Source organism: Argentina anserina, chromosome 4 (assembly GCF_933775445.1).
Source record: "Argentina anserina chromosome 4, drPotAnse1.1, whole genome shotgun sequence".
In the NCBI taxonomy this organism is placed as follows: domain Eukaryota; kingdom Viridiplantae; phylum Streptophyta; class Magnoliopsida; order Rosales; family Rosaceae; genus Argentina; species Argentina anserina.
In genome coordinates this window covers 4,518,736-4,543,989 of record NC_065875.1, presented here as the reverse complement: position 1 = coordinate 4,543,989, position 25,254 = coordinate 4,518,736, and the positions used below count along the sequence as shown (strand labels likewise).

Sequence of the window (25,254 nt, the reverse complement as noted above, 5' to 3'; positions counted from 1 at the left end):
ATAAATAAAATAATAAATGAGTAAAAAGTTCAATCATTCGTTTATAACCAACCAAGTTAAGAATCTTGTCCACTACAACTCTTGATCAAACCATGCTCCCTTCCCACAGCATTCAACTCATCAATGAAGACAATTGATGGAGCCTGGGCAGTGGGCACACACAACACAACTATGAAAAAGCCGAAAAGGTGAGAGAAGATGAAACATAAAAAAGCCAAAAACCAAACCACAAACTCATCCTTTTTGTTTTTTTGTTATGTATATATATATATATATTTTTTTTTTTTTTAAATTGTGCCTCCAAAATTTGGGGCTCTACACCCGTGACTGTTGGACTTATCACAGGGCCGGCATTGTGTCCACCACCTTAAGTAAATACAAAGTGTTATTTTTATCATATTTATAACTATAGTATTATAACTATAGATTTTCTTCAGTTGAAGATTTATGAGAAATAACCATTAGAACATACAGAAACTTGTGGAAGTTTTGGAGGAAAGTACTCAAGCATATTCTTCGTATCCCAAAACCTACATCCTCAAAAAATATCCCGAGAGCATTTTCAAAGACTAATAGAAAAATATAAACAAAAGGCAAATCAAAGTGACGTGATATCCCCTCAAAGCACATCCAATTGAGGTGAAATTCCAATCAAAATTGATCTCGGACAGCTAGGTATTATAGTGAAATCTTGACGGAGTCCATTCCACTACAGAGATTACTATCCCTAAGGCTTATTCGCCTTCTCCATTCAGTAAAAGGTACCTACCAACATCAATTTGGACAGAGAAGGATGTGCGATCACGTACGAGATGATACAACTAAAGTTTATAAATGAAATGTGAAGTAGAGTTTGGTACAAAAGACCAGGGAACGCGTACTATAAGAAACACTTTTTCACCTAAATTGTCATGTTAATTGGTTTCCTCTACCTCTAGCAGACATTTTGGCCGGGTTGAAACAAATAGTAATCAACTAAAATACTGGGAATTCGGATAATCTCTATGTATTTGCTAGAAACTGATCTTTCTCAATTTGTCTGCACACTGCTGAAGAGTTGCATACGTATTGCTGCAACCATATCGTTTTACCACAAATTTCAAGCACTAATTCTTCAAGCAAGAATGAAAATTAACTGATAACCCACAACAACAACATCGCTTTACTGAGAATACTTGGATAAGAAATCAGTCTGCAACTTGCCAAATCCTTCATTGCTCGACCAACAGAACAACTAAATTTGATACCATCTCCCAAACAGCAAGAACTAGCACAGACCAATAAATCCTAACACAGATGCACAACATTGAGAAATATGCCAGATACATAGTTTCCAATAAGCACAAGACTACCAATCTCTCACTCAATCCCTCATTCACCATGCGTACCAATACAACCAATTAAGAAAGCATTATTCCATAACCCAGATTACCATCAACTAGTCTTCAACCCTTGTATATCACCAAATTGCATAAACAACATAGCTGCTGCAGTTAATGTCTCCATCTACATCTCATTTAGATTTTGACTTACTGTGATTTTTTATTATTTAATAATGAGGTTACTACCTCCATCCACATCTACACAGAGGCAATACTCCCTCCATCCACATTTACTTGGCTGTACTACCTCCATCCACATCTACGGATGCTATACTACCTCATCCACATCTACACAGAGGCAATACTCCCTCAATCTACATATATTTTTGTCATACAGAAGCCAGTAAACAACAATGTAGCAGTAGGAATATACTAATCAACAACAAACAACCTTATGCCATCACCCAAAAATTCATCACTTAACAAGTAATGTGGCGAGAATACAGAGAGATGAGATTGGAAATATCAACCAAATATGGATACGCAACTAGCAAAGGAAATCATAGCATCAAACTGAAATTGACATCATTGCACCTCCAATTCCACAATTCAAGTACTAGAAGCATAAAATTGGGAAGAGATTACCAAATTAGAGAAGAACCTGATGTAAGAGGGGGTTGAGTCACATGAGAATCGAGCCACAGAGTAACGCTGACAAGAGTTTGATGACGAAATAAACCCATGGGAGCACACTTCATCACCCCCATATCTCCTCTTCTACTACTGCCCCCATCAATTGCAATTAGAGCAGACGCCGATTTCATTGATAGATCATAGGAAAACATCTCTCAAAATAAACACAACCATCACATAGAGACATACAATCCATTCTGGGACTTGGCCATCGACCCATTGAACCAGTCCAAAAACAAAAGAAAATATATCTACGTCATTTTGACTGCAACTTCAACTTTGATGTAAAGAAAAATGGAAAACTGATGCAGCAAGGCAGAGCAATCCAAATTCAGAAATAGATTCCATGGACCAAGTAATAGTAGTGGCAAATCAGAAAGAAAATACCATATGTTATGTAATTGAAGCAAAGATGTGTTAAGATTCGGACTGAAAACAAATGCGTCGTTGGATGCCAGTACCCCATATCTCACAAAAATTGAATAATAAGCTCAGTATATTCACCCCCATATCTCCTCTTCTACTGCTGCCTCCGACCCTTCAATCTCAATTAGACCATTTGCCGATTCCAGCCAAACCAAGAAAAATGAAGATCTGAGTGAAGCAAGAGGAGGACGTCGTGGCAACGAAGGCGGTCGCGAAGATAAACATGAAAAACAGAGAGACGACGAAAATTAGATTGGAAAAGAGAACAAGAGGCACTGGGCTTCTCCGATTAAAAGCTGTGCGACTTTGATTTCACAAGATTGGGCATGAAATCGACTGGATTGAGACTAGGGTTTTGAAATTGGGAAAACGAAATCGATAGCTACTGAAAATGAAATTAGCGGAAGCAAGAAGATAAACAGAAACCACAAGGTCAAGGATCATGACCATGGGCTCTGATACCATGATAACATTCATGGATTATTGAAAAAATAAAGAGCAGAATTGTAAAAGAAACGCATCAAAAGATTGAGGACTACATCTTGTATTTCACTCTCTTTTGGAATAGAGTACATCACAAATTATATAGGGAAAATAGAACAATATAAATGAAATGACAAATCTACCCATACTCTATGGTTAACAATCACCACCTTTATGTTTAGAGTTTTTTTCACCAACAGTCCCTCAATTCTGGTGTACCTACCAATGTGATACCTCAACTCTTAATCGTACCAATGTGATACCCAGACTCTAGTATTGCTATCATTGAAGTACTTCCGTTAGTTTTTTTTAACTTTTCCGTTATCTTGGTGACGTGGCAGTTACGTGAGGCCCACAAAGAGGGTTAAAAGACAAAATTAACCTCATCTGAGAGGAGCAATGTTTTTCCCGCCCTTTACATTGAGAAAGACACCCAACAATTCCAATTTTGGCGCCAATTTTCCCTCTCTACTCCTTAATTTGTGTCTCTTATCTAAACTAAAGAACTACCGCCAACCAGTCGACCACAATCTGATAAAACCTAGATCAATCTCATTTTCTATTTTTACCCTAGCACTTGTTAAACTAACAGAATAAATATAGAAATTTATATGGAACATCTCATTTCCACAATCTCATAAGAATAAAAACACATAACTTAACGAAATTCAAATACATGTTTAAGTACCATTTGTTGCCACCTTTTATGTTGATCTGCCATGATTTTTACTTGTAAGAACTAATGGTACATGTAGTTGAATTTCGTTAAGCCAGAGGGAATAATACCAGCAGATAAAGCATTGTACTAATGGTACTTAAAAGTTCTTACAAGCAAAAATCATGGCAGATCAACATAAAATGTGGCAACTAATGGTACTTAAACATGTATTTGAATTTCGTTAAGTTATGTGTTTTTATATTCTTATGAGATTGTGGAAATGAGATGTTCCATATAAATTTTTATATTTATTCTGTTAGTTTAACAAGTGCTAGGGTAAAAATAGAAAATGAGATTGATCTAGGTTTTATCAGATTGTGGTCGACTGGTTGGCGGTAGTTCTTTAGTTTAGATAAGAGACACAAATTAAGGAGTAGGGAGGGAAAATTGGCGCCAAAATTGGAATTGTTTGGTGTCTTTCTCAAGGTAAAGGGCGGGAAAAACATTGCTCCTCTCAGATGAGGTTAATTTTGTCTTTTAACCCTCTTTGTGGGCCTCACGTAACTGCCACGTCACCAAGATAACGGAAAAGTTAAAAAAAACTAACGGAAGTACTTCAATGATAGCAATACTAGAGTCTGGGTATCACATTGGTACGATTAAGAGTTGAGGTATCACATTGGTAGGTACACCAGAGTTGAGGGACTGTTGGTGAAAAAAAACTCTTATGTTTAATCATTAGGCAACTCGCTATCGTATTTTCACGAAAATTTGAAGGAATCCACCACAGAGATCAATAGCTTTCGGGTTTATTCGCCTTCTGCATTCAGCAAATTAAAGATGCCATTATCAAACTTTGAAGATTCTCAGTTTCGTTCGGACGAAACTGCACATTGTAGATGAATTACAGGAATTATGAATGAATTGGAGTACAGTTTGTAAAATAATATGGAGTGAAGCAGAGCAATTGGACAGACATAAGAGCAAAATAAGAAGGTTACAAGATAACGCCCGATAACCAAAACATTGCTACGAAAATAAGACAAAGCGTTAGCATAAACTTGTGGACGATACTCTGAACCAAATTGACAGGCATCCTTGACGTTTACTAATATTGACGAACTCTACAATTGTACAATTAAACTAACAGAGATGGGAAAAAGAGAGAAAAACACAAAAAGAAAGCTCTGGATTATTGACCAAAAAAAAAAGCTCTGGATTGAATTAGCCGATGAGCACAAGCATGCAAATCAGCAAATCATACAACTACTAGACGCAAAGAAATTGAAGTGAAGTAAATCACCACACAAACATTAATTGCACAAGCATTTTCTGAAACACATGGTGCGCATAACACAAGCCATAAGTTTATAACACATTTATAGAATCGAACACTGCATCCACATTTATTCCTATTCCATACTCCTAGAAAGTAGAAACTTTGATCATAGTCAAGTAGCAAATAAAGGAACTGCAAAACAAATGAAAATATCTGAAGCAGCAATTACAATAAGTCAATACGTATTAAACCCCAAACTGACCAAAAGTTGCGACACCAGAGTGGAGAGCTCAATGTGAATCACTCTGTTTGGTTTCTGGTCATGTTCTTATTTTCCTCAATCGATAAAATGCTAATTAGAAAGAAAGTTACGCTTGCACACATGTAAATCAATAGAAGCATAAGAATTGAAATGCACCAAAATCCCCAAAGAAACATTTTCTCGAACGCTTAGTGCTCATAGCCCAGGCCATTAGGATGATCTCAAATTCCTTATGTTGTCGCAAGTCGCAACTATTCTAGGATTCAAGTTTGATGTGCTGTAAAAAATGGATTTTAACAAATAGTTGATGAGCAAGAAGAAACAAGCGTACGCAAAATTATAGATGAGGTCGGTCGATACAAGTAAAATTACTCAAACATATAATCCACAAATGTAGCTAGAGAGTAGAGAGCACTGAATTCGAACAAAGCACCGGTATGAATTGAGTTACTAGTATTAATTAAATTTAGGAAAGGTTGCACACGATTGAGAGCTCCAATTTGAATCACTGTTCCCAGACAAGCATTTTCTCGAACACTTGCTGGGCTTAACATTAGGCCACGGACGAACACTGGTGGAGCAGAAAAGATGAGAAATTGAAGCAAGCTGGAGCAGTAGAGTCTTGAAGGGGGAGTATAATATTCTGTCAGAAGCATAACAAATTTGCAGGTAAAATCAAACGATCATAAATAAAGAAGATATACTTACAGTGAAATCAATCAGTCTCTGGTAATATCACACAGATAGTTGCATATCAGCATTTCATATACGAAATTCCACGATCGAGAAAATACAAAATATCAAATATGAATAATTATTTAAGATTACCGCAAGCATCGACATCTGTGTCTTCCTCTTCGGTTGTTAGCTATAGTGTTTGATCACGAGGTGCAGAAATCTTCAATTTGAGGCGGTTGTTCATGGTTGAGGTTTCCAACGACGGGAATTTAGCAATGCAATTTCCGGAGCAAAAGCTTTGCAGTCTTGGTAGACGGTAAAGTTTCAAATGTTTCAACCGCCTGAATGTAATCTCATTTCTCGAATCATCGTCTTCATTAATGCTTCCCACTATTACCACCAGTCTTGGGCACCCCCCGACTTCCAGCGTTGTGAGTTGCATTAAACTGTTGGCCATTGAGTAAGTTATCAAGTATTCCAGTCTCTTGCAACAACTTGCATGCAAAGTGGTTAGATTGTTAAAGCATATTGCGGATGATATCAGATTCCTCAAGCTGTGACAACCATTCACGCGTATAAATTGCAGGTTTGGAATATTTGGGGCTGATTGTGAGCTGTCCTCCTCATCCTCCTGGCCCAGATGCATCAGCTTCTCCATTCGGGTAAGCCTCAGTTCTGTTAAATGTGGGAGCTGCCACTGTTGCTGTTGCCAGTGGGTCCCAGTACCAACAACACCACTACTACTACTATTGCTTTCAAGGAAAACTGCTGACTTGGACTGTAGAGCAGCCGCTTCAAGATGCTTTAGTTTGCTAAAGAGATGCACCGGAAGCTGACCTTCCCAAATCTCCGAGCCCTCGAAGACCAACCTTTCCAAGTTGGGAAATGAATCCTACAAAATAGACAATATCAAATTACTTCCATACTAAGCAGTTATAAAATTTGATTCACATCTTACAAGTTTGACTATAAGTTAAATACAGAGTCAAAAGTTCCTATGGGTGTGGGTTACCTTGTGAATGAGAAAGAGAGATCGTGGGATAGAATTACACAGATGTTCTTGCTCATCATATCCGTGACAGATTGACATTTCCTCCGCTAATTTGTGAACCTTAAAACATTCAATGACTGTCAAATGAAGTAGCGACGGCCAGCTAGACACATGCATCCCTGGGTAGAAATTTGTGAGTTGTGGCAACTGATGAAACTTCACACATTTCACTTTTGGAAACACAAACTTAGGTATTGTTTGTAACCCCTCCTCTCTTGTGACAATATCCTTCACTCCAGATTTCATCACCATGAGACGTTTTAACAGCTGGAGATTTCTTGCCACCAACGTTGGAAAAATGGTTATCAAATTCTCACAATAATCAATCTTCACATATTCTAGATTTTCACAATGGAAAGATTGCAGTTGAGTTGATGGTAGATTGTGCCATATTGTGCTCAACGTTGGTAGACCCTTGAGAGACAAACTCTTCAATTTTGGAAATTCAACCTGTATAAAACAATATATATGTTACTCATCTTTTTTTTTTAGAAGAATATATGTTACTCGTCTAAAAAAAGCACCATATAAATAATAATATAAAGAAAATTAAACAATGTACAATAACTTTTGCTTATATTTTATTTTTATCTTCGATGAATGAAGTGTAACAAAGAAATTATTTGTTAACACTCAAATTTCATAAGAAGAAAAGCCACATTTCATAAAATGTAGATAGAGGAAGACCTAAATATCACTCTCATAATACGACAAAATGAATATGTTATTTCACCTTGTCGTCGAAAAGGAATGGCTGTACAACTCCAGTGTTTTCATTTGAGCTGGTGTCTCTGCTATTTTGGCCAATTGTAGTAATTTCATCCGTAGGGTAAAAAAGGAATCCCTCTAGTTGAGTACAACCACTCATCGACAAAGTTTCCAAGGATGGGAATTTGACACTTTGAGACCCTGAGCAAAAGCCTCTCAGACTTGGTAGACCAGATAGCTCCAAATGTCTCAACACCCTGAATTCACTCTCATTTGCTGAATCATCACTTCCACAGCTCGCAACTATTTCTATCAATTCTTCACACTCACCAACTTCGAATTTTGTGAGATGCATCAGACTTTTGGCCATGGAGAAAGATATCAAGTATTTCAATCCCTTACAACGAGTTACTTGCAAAGTAGTCAAATTCCTGAAGGGCATTGCGGATGACCTTAAGTTCTTTAAACTGTCACAGTCATTTAGCTCCAGAATTTCCACTTTTGGAAAATATGGGCCAGCTGGACCGAGGCTATCATCTCCGAGATTCGTTAGCCTCCGCATCCCATAAAGGTGCAACTCTCTTAAGAATGGGAAGATCCCATCCCCAACTGCATGAATTTCTCCGTTGACTTTTTCAAGGCCAAGTACTTCCTCCAGGGAATTTAAAGATGGGTTGGTGTCTGCATAAACGTAAAGGGTTTCGAGCTTCCTGAATAAGTGGAGTGGCGGACTATCCCAATTCTTCATTATGCGGAAACCTAAAGTCTGCAAGTTGGGGAATGACTCCTGAAATTTCAATTACATAATTATAGATCAGCTATCATTTTAAATAGACCGACAAACCTCATCTTTTGAAATTTAGATTTTAACACTCATGTGAATTAGAGGAATGATGTAATAGTAAAGTTACCTTCTCAAATGAAAACAAAGATTTTTTATTCGGATTTGCAAATATCTGCACCTCATCATTACAATCATACACCGCCAATGCTACGAGTGACGGCCACTTAGAAGAATGGAAACCTGGATATAAGCTCATAAGTCGGGGCAACTTTTCAAATCTCACATATGTCAGTTTTGGGAAAACAAACATAGGGGGTGTTTGTGTCTCGTCCTCTTTCGAGATGATTTCCTCCACGCCACATTTTTTCACTATTAGGGTCCTCAACCGTTCAAGACTTTTGGCCACTAAAGCTGGAAATATACTTTTTAAATTGTCACATGAAACAATTTCTACTGTCTCTAGATTCTTTGAACTCGCTAGAGAGAGGTTATTGTTCCAAATTGTCGTCAACTTTGCTAGGCCATGAATAGACAACTTCTTAAGGTTTGGAAACTCTACCTGCATATACATGAGCGATAGTCGTTAAAACCAAGGACTCATGAATAACAACTATGAAAGAAAGTATATTTAGTATGGTATTAAGTTATTAACCAAAACTAATGTACTAGTCACCTTAATGTCAAAAAGAAAGTGTTGGATCACACTGTCTAGGATTCTCCCGGAGTCAATTTCTTGAATTTCTTCACAGCTGGTTGTACTACTTTTAGTACAGTCCTCTAATTTCAATTTCTCATGTGATGGTTTTGGCATTTCAATGCAAATTCTTGAGAAGAATTTAGTGAGGTTCGGAAGGCCTTTTAGCTCCAGATCTTGTAGTTGACAAAATATATTCTCTAAAATTTCAGTATTTGATTCTTCTATTGAAATTATCTCTTCCATGATCTGACATCCTGATATTTGAAGACGTTTGAGTTGTGATAAACCTCTGGCCATTGAAGATGATAACAAAAATCTTATACCGTTGAGCTCACTCACCGCCAACCATGTCAAGTTAGGAAAACTCACCTGGTAATCATGCATTGGACAATTATGTAATTAAATGGTGGAAATACACCAATTTGAACATAGAAAAACATAGATTTTTTGCACACATATGTCCCTCATCTATATTAGCTTGAGTTTGATTAGGGAGTAGGGACATATGTCTCTCATTTATGAAATGTTAAATAAAAAAAGAAATGATAGCTTGAGTTCGATTTATGAACTAATATTAATACAAGATATCTTATGTAACCTTATCATTTGCCATTTGAAATTGAACCCAAGGGCTAATCGAGGCAGACTAAAGCAAAGTAACACTAACGTACCTCTTCCTATGAAAAGACATAACAAAAAAGACTAGCTAATTGATCGTTTGTTCTTTTTCTGAATAGGTTTTGCACCACACTTACTGCTCAAAAGTTAAAAATTAATCTTACTAAATTTAAAAAAGGAAAACTCCTAGATAACTCTCTAATAATATGTAGTTGTCTGCCATGACGTCAAAAATATAACTATGGTTCATAATAACAATAATATAATTTAAAACAAGGTAAAATGAAAGTATAAAACAATTGTAGGAGCGTACCTTCTCAATAATATTATATAAAAATTGAGCACTGTTTTGGATATGCAAATGTTTCAGTTGATGAAAATCTCCTGCGACTAGTTCACGGAAAAACTTGTCATTAACACCCTCCATTCCTTCCACGTGCAAGTCTTGAGTTCTTTTGAGCAACATTTTTAGACCTTGGTCGAATTCATTGTTGGTAGTGAGATGAAGCTTTAGTGCATTGAGAGCTTCATCCACGTCATCCCATTTCCACACAGAACCAATACATATTTGAAATCTCTGCAACTTACTAGCGGTGAATAAATCTGCCGGAAGTATGTGAGCATCTGGGATATGTATTTGTAATGCGGTTAGCCGATATAGGTACTTCAGCTCTTCAAGGCTTGCATTACTTTGTTTGACATCAGCGACTCTTTCATGCTCCCATTTGTTAAAGCTATTTTTCCCCATTCTTAACTCTTCAAGTTTAGTCAGTTTGGATAAAACATCAGGTGAAATTACTTCTAACTGAGAGCATTCAGTCAAATCCAACAATTGCAGACGAGTTAACTGCCCTATTTCTTTGGGTAATTCTTTAAACTTGGAATTTAAAAAGCTCAAGACTTTCAAGTTTGTTAACTGACCAACCAAAGCAATGTCTTCCAACGTGCACGCATCCAAGCACAATGTCTGAAGATCTTTGAGGGATTTAAGAGATGGAGGTAGCGATGGGATATTCCGATTTGTCAAATCCAACACTTTGAGTTTCTTCATCTTATCAAAAAAGTTGCTTGGGATTTCTCGGGAGTCGACATTATCACTGTGTATATGAAACATTGTTAGAATTGGGCATTGTAAAAATTCAGGAAAGTCGGGAATATTGCAGTTCTTGAGAGACATCCGAGTGCACTTTTCGCAGGATTCCTTATCTGGCCATTCTTTTAGTTCACTTCCATGAGATACTGATAACACATGATGATCTCTAGCAGCAATATGGTTACCAACGTCTTTTACAAGATCATGGACTCTGATCCATTGGTCATCATCTCCATCTTGCAACAGGCAAGAATGTTGCAGCTTTTTAAGCAGAGAATAGAATGCATCCCGTGCTTCCGCCATTGTATCAACATCTTTGATGAAATCGAGCCCCATACTATATTTAAACAAGTCGAGGATATAAGCAGAATTGGTTCTCCCAACCTCAGTTACACAGAGCATGAACACAGATTTAAGCTCCTCACTCTCTAATTTATTGTAACTCCACTCAATTGCAGAGTATGTTTTTTCTTTCAGTCCTTTACCATCCAACTTATTCAGACGTCTGAAAGTATCTCTCCAATTGTGTAATTGACTATCTTTCAGACCTCTTGCAACAGTGACAATCAAAAGCGGCAGACCTCCACATTTCTCGGCGACTCGAGCTGCTATAGTCTGGATGTCAGGTTTTTCAACAATATCACCCGCCATTTTCTTAAATAAACTCCAACTTTCTTCTCTGTTCAATACTTCGAGAGGAAACTCTTTTTGTGTACCCATTTCTGAAGCTAATACTGGCTTATTTCGTGAAGTCAACAAAATTGTGAGAGTCGTCATGCGAGGAAGACCAACAGCCTCCAAATCAATATATTCCCAAACATCATCTAGGATCACAAGAGACTTCTTGTCCTTGATCCTGTTGCATATTTGAGTTGCTCTTCCAGCTGGGGTCCCAGCTTCCGAAAGCTCGAGACCTAACTTCTCTGCAATTTCTTTTTGAATCCGTTCAATGCTGGGATTCTGTTTCAGATCGAGTACCATAACCACGTCATCAAACAGCTTCTCACCTCTTGTAACTTGCTTGTATACTTCTTTGACTAGTGTTGTCTTTCCAACTCCCCCCATACCGTACACTCCAATCATGTAGGTGTTCGACTTTCTCAGCTCTGCAATTACATCATTCACAGTTGAAGTTCTTGAATCAAAGGCTTCATAATCTTGGATGGCTATTGTACACACCTCTTCTGGGGAAGCATCGTATGCAATAGTAGCAAAATCATTCATTTTCTCCTCAAGTTTTTCAGCAACCTCTAGAGCCAACTTTGTTGATTTCCTGCTTAGATGATGGCGAAGCTTTATATTAGGACAAAAGCCCTGGAGACACTTGGTCGCCGCATGCTGTTCATCTGTCAAGATACTATCTGCATTTTCAGTTAGCTGATTCACTTCAGTCAGCCATTTCTGGACCCCTGCTTCAATCTTTCTACCTTTTCTTTCCTCTGTTTTAATCGAATGCCGCATACTTTCTCTGGCATGACCCAATTTATCTACTTCACTCTGTAGCTTTTTGAGGTTCTTTTTGTAGTGGATTGTATAACCCACTTGGCGTATAACTGGTGCCACTGTGTGCTCACCAATCTTTGTAGCAATTCCAACGAGAAGCTCCATGTCTGTTAAAATTAATTTAAAAGCAGTTAAATTCCTGTGATAACAATTGAACCTGATATTGGTATATTTTGGTGTAAATTTCGTTCAACGTATACCAATATTTTCATTTTCCTCGATTGAAAACTAGACTCCCTATCGTAGTCTTTCAGTTAATTACCCGGCCTCAATTACATACATATCCTAATAGTACTAGGTATGAGGCCGCGTTTTGCTGCGGCTTTATAGTTGAAGAACCAAGAATTTGAGGGAAATGGAATTGTTTGATGACTTCATTTAGAGGTAGTGAAGAAGAATGAAGATCTTGATACCATACGGATTTCACTCAGGAGGGTATGAAACATTTTTCATAATAATGAAATAATCTGCGTACAAATATAAGGTTTTGTTATAAAAACTTGTGAGGTTTACATCAAACTCAAAAATCACACAATTTTCTCTAATTGAAGACAATAGACTGATCTCATCTCAGTTGTACACAACAATCCGCAGCCTCCACATTCATCAAATCACACTGAAATCCATGAGATAAGAATAACTCAGAATCTGCTAGTAAGTCCATGACCAGAACACATGAGCTACCGTCTAAAAAATATACTTAAAAAGCAAAAAAAAAAATATATATATATATATATATCTATAATTAATTTCCACTACCTATATTAGGAAACTATAAAGCAAATTCAGAACAAAGTGAAATGCTCTTGGTATCATTTGGGATTTGCAGTACCATATGTACTGGGACAGGCGCAAATAGTGTACTAAGAGCCACAATGACACCAATTGTGGTTTTGATCAACATGGAAATTAAAATCACCACCACTTTCTTGTGGCACTTCTTGAAGCTACATTATTGATACAAAATATTTAGCTAATAATAACTAAATAGATACGTCACAGACATAAAGCAAATATGTCTAAAGGAAATGAAATACTATATTGATAGAAGGAAAGCAGAACACACACATAAAGACACATTGCAATCAATTTTATAAATTAAGAAATGATTGTATCTGCTATTGGTAGATTGCATACAACGTAAACACAAAGGATTAGAAGAATGGATTATGGAACATACCACATCCACACAAACCTCCAAAATGCAAAAGATGACTGCTCGTTAACCTGCTAAAACAAAGAATTCTAATTAGTGTCTAGAAACCAAACTCCAAACAGTACTCAATCAACTATCTTTGTTTTGTGAACCCATAATTGAAGAGGGGACAACAATAGAAAGAATGCAATAGTAGCTATTGTTTTACTGAGACCTGTTGGATCAACATGGCATTCATCATTGGCAAACCACAGTGCTATAAATGTCACTTATTTTTAACAGACAATATGCAGTCACAAAATTGATAAACGATTTGCAACTTTGTGGATTCTAATAAACCATAATGATTCAGTCTTCCACAAAGCATCAAAACCCAGACCATAGAGTTACAAACTTTATATTGATACTATCAACATGAATAACATGAGAATCATACTGATTTAGATTGATCCATCAACAAAAACATGTATCACATACCAGCTGAGTCTTAAGCATTGACACACAGATTGAACAATTCCCAAGTATGATTCTTCTGCATAATACTTTAGTTGTATCACATTCCAATTGTCCTCATTTTCAAAATGGAGTATGAGGCCCCTTGAATTTGATACAAAGAGATTATACAAAAGAACCGAGGTAGTAATATAATAAATAACACAATAAAAAACCATACAGTAACAAATTACAACAGAAGCCGAAAGGCCACCACTAATTCCTTAATCGTCAAACTTTTAAACTGTTCAACTCATTATTGTTCGGTAATACACAAAGTAGTGAACATAAAATTAGAAAAAATAATAAATAACAAAGTTGGACTGACCCCAAAATTGAACATCGTACTTCAAAAGCAATGTTACTGTTTATTGAGAAATTTTATTTGTTTATTCAATACTAAAGGATTAACCTAGCAGTTAAAATTCACCCACATATTAATAGGATGAAAATAATATATTTTCTATAAATCCCAAATACCATACACGATTTTTTATTGAAAGATAGTATCAATTAATATGCCAGATTAAACTGTAACAGTTCTCAGATTGGTTCATTTGATTTATGCGCCTCATTTATCATGTGCATGCCAAAATGAAAACTAAAGCAAATTTCAAGCTATATTTCATTGAAGAAATTCATGTCAATCGCAAAAACGCCCTCGCACAATTCTAACATAAGAATGGTGTTAATATGTTACCTTGGATTGAAAACATACCCCAAGCAACAGCCTCTTCCTCAGATGAGCACAACTCTGCCTATCTAACCTTCTTCTTGACTTTTGCAATTTGAATTTGGTATTCCTGCTGAATAAAAAATAACTATTGATAAGAAAAAATTTGAGCAACCTATGAAAAGAAAGCAAGAGGATTAGACCGAAGGAAATTCCATTAAATATTCATATAGGCTACAACTCAATGATGCAATTGAACAACTCACTACTGCAAATAAGGCATTTTAGAAAACTCACCAGCCACAAAAACATGATACAAAAAGCAAGATTCACTCATAATACATGTGTCTGATTTCAAGTTCTGAGCATTTATTTCCACTTTAGACATCCCTGTCATCATTCAAAGCAATTCTAAGACTAAGACTATATAACAACTCATTAAGCTCACATCCATTCAGTTATAAAGAACCTACAACAATAGAAATTACAGCAAGAGTGCAGTATGCACTTTCATGTTCAAGAAATACAATGAAAGCTGATTCCACTTTTTGTAAATGAAACTTCAGCTTCACTCTATCAAGGGTCTCCCGTTAATTCAACCAAAACAAATTCTGATGTTAAATTCAACATAAGTATTGCAGCTATATAGAAAGAAATATAAAAATACCCAAAGTTAACACTTGTTCAGTGTATTGGAACATATCGCAGCAATTTGACCAAAGAAGATATTCAAAGCCATAACTCACAGATTGCCTACTTTACACAACATGTTCAAGAATCTTTCACATCAATTTCACCCACTCAATACACATATACACACTTTTATCCTAGGCAAACCAAATCTATACTCTAACCACACAGCTACTTAAAAATGGATTATAAAGAGATAAAAACCAAGGAATAAGCTACCTGATTTTTGCAAAGTTTGACAAACCTCCAAGCAGAAACATCAACTTACGATCAACAAATTTAGGCAGGAAAAGGAACCAGATTAAAACCAACAATCACAATTTAAACAGAGTAACATAAGAATCCAAAAACAAAGTCAATAAGCAAAGAAAACAAAATCCAGCTCATTCAAATTTGAGCTCCCTAGAACATCCAAACGTAAGTTCAATTACCCAAAATGGTTTGTTTAAGTTCAATAAAAATACGAAATAGATCAATAGAGCTACCAACTCCCATTGAATCATATCAAATTAATCTCAATTTCCCTAGTACATATATGAAATTCAAGTTTGCACCCTGAAGAAAAAATGAGGTAATTGGACTTCTAAAATATGAACTTTGAAGAATAATGAAGAATCAATTTTAGGAGTTTGAGTACAAAACCCATACAGAAAAATGCTCAATTGGCAGACACCCAAATGCAAAAAGTGAACAACCAAATAGAAGCTTACCTAGAACTTAATATGTAAAAAATCCATGATAGCTACTCCCCGCTCGATCATGGGAACTCCTCATCCTCTCTCTATCTCGCTATATAGATCAGACGGATCCCCAACAACCGAGACAAATGCAAATGATCAGTTGAAAATCCCTTTAAAATTAAAACCCAATCAGTTCAAAACCAACAGAAACAGATAACAAATTCAAACTGAAATTGCTATTACCAAGAGCGTTTGCTTGAATTTGATCAAACATCTTCGTTCCCAGTTTCAATGGTCGTTCTGAGGTGAATACCCAGTCTGAGGAGAGCCCAAATAGGGAGAAAGAAGAGGTCGGGTCTGAAAAGGGGGGCAAACGTCGGTTGTGTGTGTGAGAGAGAGAGAGAGAGAAAGAAGTCTTCTATATCCAGCTCAAGGGGCAGTGTCGTCAAAACGCAACGCAACACCAATGGCAAAATTGACCGAACACTGTCATTTGTGAACATTCACTACTGTAGGTACACTGTTGAAATTGCCACCGGCGTATAATATATAGGAAATAACATAGCCAGTCGTTCCATCAATATCAGAGCGTGTATACTGAAACCTTAGAGTTTCGGAAGAAGGGAGACGACGAGTTTTATCCCCTACGGTCTTTCATCACCTTTTCTGGCCGGGTGGGTAAGGAGGCGGGCTTTGTTCGACGACCGGCTTGAACGAAAATAGTAAGGTAGCGCATTGAATCCGAGACTGAGAGTACGACGGGAGGAGGCGTTGGTACCTAGTTTGGGTCGCGAATCTCGCAAGCGGCTGTGGTAGGTGGGCTTCAACAGTGGGTTAGGGCTGTGTCACCGTCCTCTCAGGCGGCACACCAGAGTTTCGGCACCATGTTCTCCTAGAAAGGGAGGCCACCGAACTAAGTCGGTGGTGACGGCTTCACAGCAGACGGCCTAGGTGCAAGGGTGAGGGTTGGGGACGTGGGCTGGGCTTTGGCTTTTGGTCAATTTTCCTCTTTTACTTATTTGGGCTCATTTTGTGTTGGTTTCCATTAATTTCTTTGTATGCTGCTTTGATGTAATCCCTTGAAATTAAGGGAAGATCCATACATGAGTGAGGTATGATTTCATTCGTTTCTTGGTCTGAAAAGTACATCTTGGGTTGCAGGGATGAGCAAGTTTCGAGCCCTATTTCATGCATGTAGGTTATTGCTTTCTTTACTTTTTTCAAATTGTTTTGGATTAGTTTTTGGTTTTGTTTCAAATTTTAGTTTTTAGAGCTTATTCCATGCTGAAATTCCACCCACGCACCTTTGGTGCTACTGAGGCTTGTTCAACTGATTGTGTGTTGATTATAGTACATCTCTCTCTCTCTCTCTCTCTCTCTCTCTCTCTCTCTCTCTATTTTGTTATGTTTGAATCATCATTTCTCCTTCATAAGAATGAGATCGAGAATACTGCAATTACTAGCTTTCGGAGATCGAGCAGGTTAACAATTTCAAGAACCACCAGTTAACCCTAACTTGAATCTCAAAACCAGAATTCTAATCGCAAACTTGGATTTGATCTCAAACCTATAATGATAGTGGTCCGAATTAGATGAAATTTTTATAGGGTTACTAAATATATATACCGATCACATCAATTAGTGTTAATCGATCCCGAGAAGTTTTCTTCATATAGCTACTTCATAATGCGATAGTTTTATTATAAACCTAATATAAATGTTATGAAACATTAGTGGGACACTTCGGCGATCGACAATTTCAGTTCAAAATATGGTCGATCGACACCAACATCAGATGTGATAGGTATGTATATTTAGGGATCCCGTACAAGTTCGTCTGTTTGGACATGATTTAACCGTTCGTACCTACGGTCAACAAAAAAAGTGGTGTTTTGACATATTAAAACCTCATCGACCGGGATTTTGCCAAATGACTTTCCTCAATACGACTGCATGATCGGTGACCAAAATTAGGTGATTTCAGATATGAAAACGGTTTCCGGTGTTCGCATCTTAGTAATGGATCTTCCCTTAGGACAAATTAGTGGTGTTTTTGGTTTACCAGAAATTTCAACGGTCAAATGAGGTCCGATTGGATGAAATTTTTTTCAAGGTCACTAAATATATATACTGATCACATCGACTGGTGTTGATCGATCCTGAGAAGTTTCATTCATATAGTCATTTTATAATGCGATAGTTTTATTCTAAACATAATATAAATGTTATGATACATTAGTTGACACTTTGGCTTGTGTTAACTAATGTATACATTAGGAGATGTGATCGGTATATATATTTAGGGATCCTATAAAATTTTCGTCATTTTTATACATGGCTTGACTATCCGCACCTCTCAACTAAAAAAGAGGTGTTTTGACATATTAAAACCTCATTGACCAATGCTTTACTAAATGTGTTTCTTCGGTGCAACTGCGCACGATTGGTGACAAAAATTAGGTGATTTCAAATATGAAAACGGTTTTCGGTGTTCGATGTTCGTAATGGGTCTTCACTTAGGACATATTAGTGGTGTTTTTGGTTTACTGGAAATTCCGAATGTCAAATGAGCTCCAAATTGGATGAAATGTTTACAAGATCACTAAATATATATACCGATGACATCGGCTGGTGTCGATCGATCCTAAAATGTTTCCTTCATATAGTCGCTTCATATAGTCACTTCATAATGTGATAGTTTTATTCTAAACCTAATATAAAAGGTTATAATACATTAGTGGACACTTCGGTGATCGACCACTTTAGTTGAAAATATGGTCGATCGACACCAGCAGATGTGATCGGTATATATATTTAGGGATCTCGTAAAATTTTCGTCCGTTTTGGACATAGTTTGACCGTTTATACCTACGGTTAACAAGAAATAGACATTTTGACATATTAAAACCCCATTGACTGAGACTTTGCCAAATTGGTTTCCTCGGTATGACCACGTACGATTGGTGATAAAAATGAGGTGATTTTAGATATGTAAACGGTTTCGGCATTCGCATCTTGATAATGGGTCTTCTCTTGGGGCATATTAGTGGTGTTTTTGGTTTACCGGAAATTCTGATGGTCAGACAAGGTCCGAATTGGTTGAAATTTTTATAGGGTCACTAAATATATATACCGATCATATCGGCTGGTATTGATCGACCTCAAGAAGTTTCCTTCATATATTCGTTTTATAATGCGATAGTTTTATTCTAAATGTAATAGAATATGTATGTATAGTATTTTATTACTTGGCTATAGTTTAAATGTAATAGTTTTTATGGGCTGAGCCGTACAGGCTTTTACGGGTCGGGCCTTGTGGGTTTTTGGTGAGCCGGGCCGGGTTTCACACTTCTAAACTAAGCTCGGCCCTCTACCCAGGGAAACAGACTTTGACGGGATTTCTCATGAGCCGGGCCGAGTAAAACCTCATCGGATTTGCGGGCATCCGCGGGCTTATCAGATCCGTGGTTTAAATCATAAGGCCTAAGTAAGCAGCATACCTTAGTTGTTTCCGTAAGGACCTATGAATGAAGGTATAATTACTCCAAATTCTCCGCTTATACACAAAGTAGATAACAAACGGAATGCGCATCTGTAAAAAGACACAAAGACAAAGGTAAAGAAAAGGATGAAAAAACCTTCTACACAAAATTAAATAGTTCTTAACACAAAATCAGAAGTTTAGCCAAAATAAAAGTAATACCTTTTTTTTGTGGGTTTTTCAATGTGAGAACTGAGAAGTACGCACTATAGCACTAATCAAAGTAAAAGTAATAGAAGATAGCAAACCACAAGTGTGTAGGCTAGGTGAGACTTGAATCAGAAGAGAAATGGAAACAGAGAACAAAACTCGTTCTTTTTGGTTTAGATATCAAAGAAAGAGAGCCTGTATGGGAAGCTTAATGAGATGGCTTGGATGACAGAACAAAAACTATATCCTGATGAAGATTTATAGAAAGAGAACAAGCACGAGACATTTCTGTGAAGATAGATAGCCAACTTCCGAGCCCAGTCGTTGTTAATAAAAAAAGAAACTTCAAGTTTCACGTCACATGCTTTGCTCAGTTGATTGCAACTCAATTTGCTGGGATTAAGTTAATGGCTATATTTAATGGTAGAACGTTATGCCCTCATTTGTTGACTGAAGCTCGCAATGATGAACTTAATAATTGAATTTAAAAAGTGAATGTTCCTCTCATCCAGATGGTTAAGGTGATTAATTATCATAAAACCCGGACTTGGAATAAGGGGACTTAATTTTAGGGTTAATAGCTGATTTGCTATCTTAGGATTCATCTCTGTCAATTTGCTATCATAGATTTTCATAATTAGCCAATTTGCTACTTCAAAGTAAATTTTGCTAATTTGCTATCCCATTTTCTAAAATTAACTATTTTACTATCATTTTGCCATATCAAATTTTCACTTCTCCTTGACAAGTGAATTAATTTGAAAATCCAAATAAACAAATTAATTTGTAAATTTTGCTTAAGATTAATATTTTGACAAAATTAATATTTAGAGTGACAAATTGATAAGTTTTGTAAAATTAGGGTGGTAAATTGGCAGAAATAAAATCTAAAGTAATAAATTAATACTAAGGTATATCTTATCGTAGCAAATTGGCAGTTATGCGTTAATTTTATGTCATTGATGATGCTCGTAATATTTGATATTCTAACAGTGGTTGTGTCTTGTCTTGCGGAGCTTATTCGGTCCACGGACTGTGAACCAACACAACACTGAATGGATGACAGAGCAGTTAAGAGACGAAAAGGCAGAACTCGAGAGACCGCTAGCGGTCGGTGTGAAAACCAATTGTTACCATACCGAGCACATCACGTAAGTGACGTAACACTAATGGTAATTCAGAGCTGCTCATATACATCTTCAGATCAATCCACCATCAATCTGACCTCCAAGCCTCCACAATCTAATCCCTACTATCAACAAACTCCAAATCCAAATTATATCACGTACTGCCTCCAAACTGTCGAAGCAACCAACCAAACCTCCAACTTCTAGAATTCAACCACACCAACACAGAGAATCTGGCATAGCAGTAAAACCCCATAATCCCCTAACTTCTTCAATTCTCAACCAAACTGAAATGAATCATATATGCAAGGACTGGGTTTTGTAAGAAATTAGAAGAGGAATTGAATGGAGGTGGTCTCGTGGCCTGGGCTGGCCGGATAGAGGCGCTAGACGGTGGAGAAGCCGCGTCGGCGTCGTCGAGGCTGAGATGGAGGGAAGGGTGCTATGGTGTGGTAGTGAGTGAGGGGAAAGATGGAGGTTTTCGGATCTCAAAATTCGAACAATCAAAAGAGAGTAGTGAATCTAACAACATACCAAGAAGGATATCATCGTTATACAAAAGAGAAGAAGTAGGTTTTCCCCAAATCTTAGGCCCTTGATCTAGATCTGGAGAGACATGGGTTTTTTACCCTTTCATCATTCCGTAAAAGACTAACGAATTCTATCTTTGACCGACAAGGACTAACTGCCAGCCCCAATACTTAACCGCCACGTGTTTAGCATGTGACTCTTTAATTGTTGTTGCCCTCCACGGATTTTCGCTTGACTTGTGTGTACGTGCAAATGAGAACGAAAGTTTGATGCCGACCGTTGCCACATGCATTATCATACAATTTCCTTCAATAGACAACTACAAGTTGCTTTGTTAATTGTTATGCAAAGCTTACCATTCACTTTTAAATAAAGAGTAGGTAGGCTTGGCCAAATTAATATATAATTATCGATGTTATTTTCCGGCAACCCAGATTATGAAAACAACAACAACAATAATAAACTCGAGAACACATAGTTAAATCATAAGACTTCAGCATCTCCAACCACAAATATCAAATTGTTGGAGTCAAATTCAAATTTGACACAGTTGTTGACGATTTCAAAATTTGACTAAACTCATTCCAACCAATATGTCATATTTTATTGAGTTATTAAAATATTTAATTATTAAAACTCCTCCTTTTTCTGGTCACTTTCTCACCAACATTATTTTCCCATCGTCTTCTTCTTCTCTTCTACTAAGAACATATTCTTGCAGAGACCCCCACTCTTCCGTGCATAATCCCCTCATAATCAAACCCTCTTTTCAAGAATCAATACTCTTTATAAACCAAACTCTCATATATCCACATACCCAATCATACCCAAATCCTATAAAAATTAAACCTACCCACCCAGAAAAATTTACAAACAATCTTGTTTATTCACAAACCCAGACACCCATTCGTATCCAATATAAAGATCGGGTTGATTCGCTGCAAAACTAAGCCTACCCATTTCTTGTTGATTTGCTTTCATCTGGTAAGAGAAGAAAGAATGCAAACCAGAAGAGGAAAAGATAAAGAAAGAAACAGTAAAAAATAGTTTGACAGTTCTCCTTTAGGCCATCTCCAACCATTTAGTCAAAAGTCATGTGGAGAGTCAGAGGGCTCAACAAACATTTTTGACTAGTTTTGTGAGGTCCTATCAACTCCGAAACTTATTCCCTCCACAGCCGTGGAGGGTTACGGCATCTGACTTAATGATGTGGCAGTCAGTCAGTGGTGCAGTAAAAGTAACACATTTGCCTTTAATCCTGCACGTGGGATAGATATATCAGACACTCCATCTTATTCTCTCTCTAGTTAGTCCTATTCACGCTCACTTCCACAAAGGGCACATGGGTCGTCTGCAATTGAAGGTAGGAAGCTTCGAAAGACGAGACAATGGCGAAGACCGACAAAATCAGAGTCTGGGTCGTCGGAAAAATGATGGGTCTGATCTGGGTTTTGCTCGGAGAGCTTGTAACAGTGGAAAGGTCTGGTTTTGGGAGATGTGTATCGTCCAAATTGGAGCCTCGTCAGAGCTCGACGGCGAAGCTGCAATCTCTGATTGCTCTTCACTACTCAAATTTCGATTTCTTCTATAACGGGTCATGTGCTTGATTTACTAGTATAGCAGTGTAGAGGAGCACAAGAGGAAGACGAAGGTATGATTGCATGTGGCTGGATTCGCCGGACTGTGGCGGTGGTCTGGTTTCGGTGAGAGAGAGAGAGAGAGAGAGAAGAGCACGCGTGTCGGGTGGAATGAAGAGAGAAGGGATGAAGTGGCTGAAGGGATTTTAATGAAAAGTAAATGGGCTCGGGTCTTGGGCCCGAGTTTTTGGGTTCAAAAAAGAACTGACTTGGGCTTCTAAAAGCCTAAAACCAAACTGAAAAATAAATTTTCAGAAAACATTTTAAACATATATTTACACATTAAACTACATTTTTCGATATTTAAATAAAATGTAGATTAGTTAGTCATAAATTTTCAGTTATCTGAATTAAAAATCTCGAGTACTACAAGATTCTTTCATATATTCGCTTCATAATGCGTCAATTTTATAATCAATCTAGTATAAAAGTTATGATACATTAGCAGAATTTCAACTATAGATAACTTCAGTTCAAAATATACAAAATCGATACCAACTGATGTAATCAGTATATAAATTCAGGTATTCTATAAAAATTTCGTTTTATTTGGACATGGTTTGAGTTCGTTTGACAGTTCGTACCTACGGTCATAAAAAAAAGTTCTGACATATTAAAACCCCAATGACCGGGATCTTGCCAAAAAGGTTTCTGCGATGCGGCTACCTACGCTTGGTGAAAAAAATTAGGTGATTGCATATATGTAAACGATTTTCGGCATTCACATCCTGAAAATAAGTCCTCCCTTAGGGCGAATTAGTGGTGTTTTCGATTTACAAGAAATTCCGATTATCAAACGAGATATGAATTTGATGAAATTTTTACAGGGACACTAAATTTATATACTGATAACATCTGCCATTATCGATCGATCCCGAGAAATTTCATTCATATAGTCTCTTCATAATGCGGTAGTTTTACTCTAAACCTAATATTAAGGTTATGATACATTAGTGGACACTTAATCGATCGACAACTCCAGTTCGAAATATGGTCGATCGACACCAATAGATGTGATCGCTATATATATTAAGGGACTCCGTAAAAATTTCATCAGTTTTGGATATGGTTTGACCGTTCATACATATGGTCAACTAAATAAAGATGTTTTGACATATTCAAAACCCTATTGACCGGGGCATTGCCAAATGAGTTCCTCAATACGACCGTACACCCTCGGTGAAAAAAATTAGGTGATTTTAGATATGCAAACGAATTTTGGCATGCGCATCACGGAAATAGGTCATCCCTCAAGGCTTATTAATGTTGTTTTCGGTTTACCAAAAATTGCAACGGTCAAACGAGGTCCGAATTGGAAAAAAATTTACAGGGTCACTAAAAAAAAAAATATATATATATATCACATCGACTGGTGTCGATCGATATCGAGAAGTTTCCTTATTATAATCGCTTCATAATGCGATAGTTTTATTTTAAACTTATGAATTATGATACATTAGTAAACACTTTGGCGATCAACAACTCCAGTTTAGAATACGGTCGATCGACATCAGCTGATGTGATCAATATATATATTTAGAAATCCCGTAAAAATTTCCTCCGTTTTGGAAATAGTTTGACCGTCCTTACCTACGGTCAACGAAAAATAGGCGTTTTGACATATTAAAACCTCATTGACCGGAGCTTTGCCAAATGAGTTTCCTCAAAACGACTGCGCACCCTTGGTGAAAAAGATTAGGTGATTTTAGATACGCAAAAATATTTGACATTCGCATCCCGGAAATAGGTCATCATTAGGGCTTATTAGTGTTGTTTTCGGTTTATCAAAAATTTCGATGGTTAAATGCGATCTGAATTGGATGAAATTTTTACAGGATCATTAAATATATATACCGATCATATCGGCCGGTGTCGATCGATCCCAAGAAGTTTTATTCATATAGTCGCTTCATAATACGATTGTTTTATTTTAAATCTAATATAAAGGTTATATTACATTAGTAGATACTTCGGTGATCAACAACTCTAGTTTGGAATATGGTTGATCAACACTAACCGATGTAATTGGTATATATATTTAGGGACCCCGTAAATTTTTTATCAGTTTTGGACACGGTTTGGCCGTCTGTACCTATAGTTAACAAAAAAGTCGTTTTGACATATTAAAACCTCATTGATCGGCTTTGCCAAATGAGTTTCCTCAATTCGACCGCGCACGCTTGGTAAATAAAATTAGGTGATTTCAGATATGCAAACGGCTTTCGGTGTTCGCATCCCGGAAATAGGTCATCTCTTAAGCCGTATTAGTCGTGTTTTCGGTTTACTTAAAATTCTGACGGTCAAACGAAGTCCGAATGAAAT

At 36.9% G+C, this 25,254-nt stretch overlaps 1 protein-coding gene and 1 pseudogene across 4 annotated transcripts; both read right to left on the bottom strand.

Annotated features, from left to right (window-relative positions):
* Nucleotides 1-12,507, bottom strand: part of LOC126792049 (probable disease resistance protein At4g27220) — a 33,685-nt pseudogene extending 21,178 nt beyond the window's left edge.
* On the bottom strand, nucleotides 2,970-19,901 carry LOC126790751 (probable disease resistance protein At4g27220). 4 transcript variants are annotated; one of them, XR_007671763.1, is made up of 11 exons: nucleotides 19,650-19,901; nucleotides 19,447-19,538; nucleotides 9,973-12,362; nucleotides 9,018-9,410; nucleotides 8,472-8,903; nucleotides 7,586-8,347; nucleotides 6,814-7,302; nucleotides 5,952-6,693; nucleotides 5,832-5,849; nucleotides 4,306-5,744; nucleotides 2,970-3,094 (listed from the first exon to the last, which is right to left on the bottom strand). XR_007671763.1 is itself a non-coding variant. In XM_050517095.1 (8 exons), exons 3-8 carry the CDS (start codon nucleotides 12,358-12,360, stop codon nucleotides 5,992-5,994), a joined length of 5,166 nt encoding a protein of 1,721 aa, XP_050373052.1. In that variant the 5' UTR covers nucleotides 12,361-12,362; nucleotides 19,447-19,538; nucleotides 19,650-19,901; the 3' UTR covers nucleotides 5,857-5,991. The 4 variants fall into 4 exon arrangements, 1 of the variants encoding a protein (XP_050373052.1); XR_007671761.1 differs by lacking the exon at nucleotides 5,832-5,849 and having other exon boundaries at nucleotides 4,306-5,766; XR_007671762.1 differs by lacking the exon at nucleotides 5,832-5,849.
* Nucleotides 19,902-25,254: the final 5,353 nt, after the last annotated feature.

Bases quoted from the DNA above. Each gene is read 5' to 3' on its own strand.
- LOC126790751 (XM_050517095.1), bottom strand. From the start codon at position 12,360: ATGGAGCTTCTCGTTGGAATTGCTACAAAGATTGGTGAGCACACAGTG. The intron at 8,904-9,017 runs GTGACTAGTACA...ATGTATATGCAG, and splicing joins ACTTTCTTTTTGACATTAAG to GTAGAGTTTCCAAACCTTAA. The intron at 7,303-7,585 runs GTGAAATAACAT...TGTTTTATACAG, and splicing joins CATTCCTTTTCGACGACAAG to GTTGAATTTCCAAAATTGAA.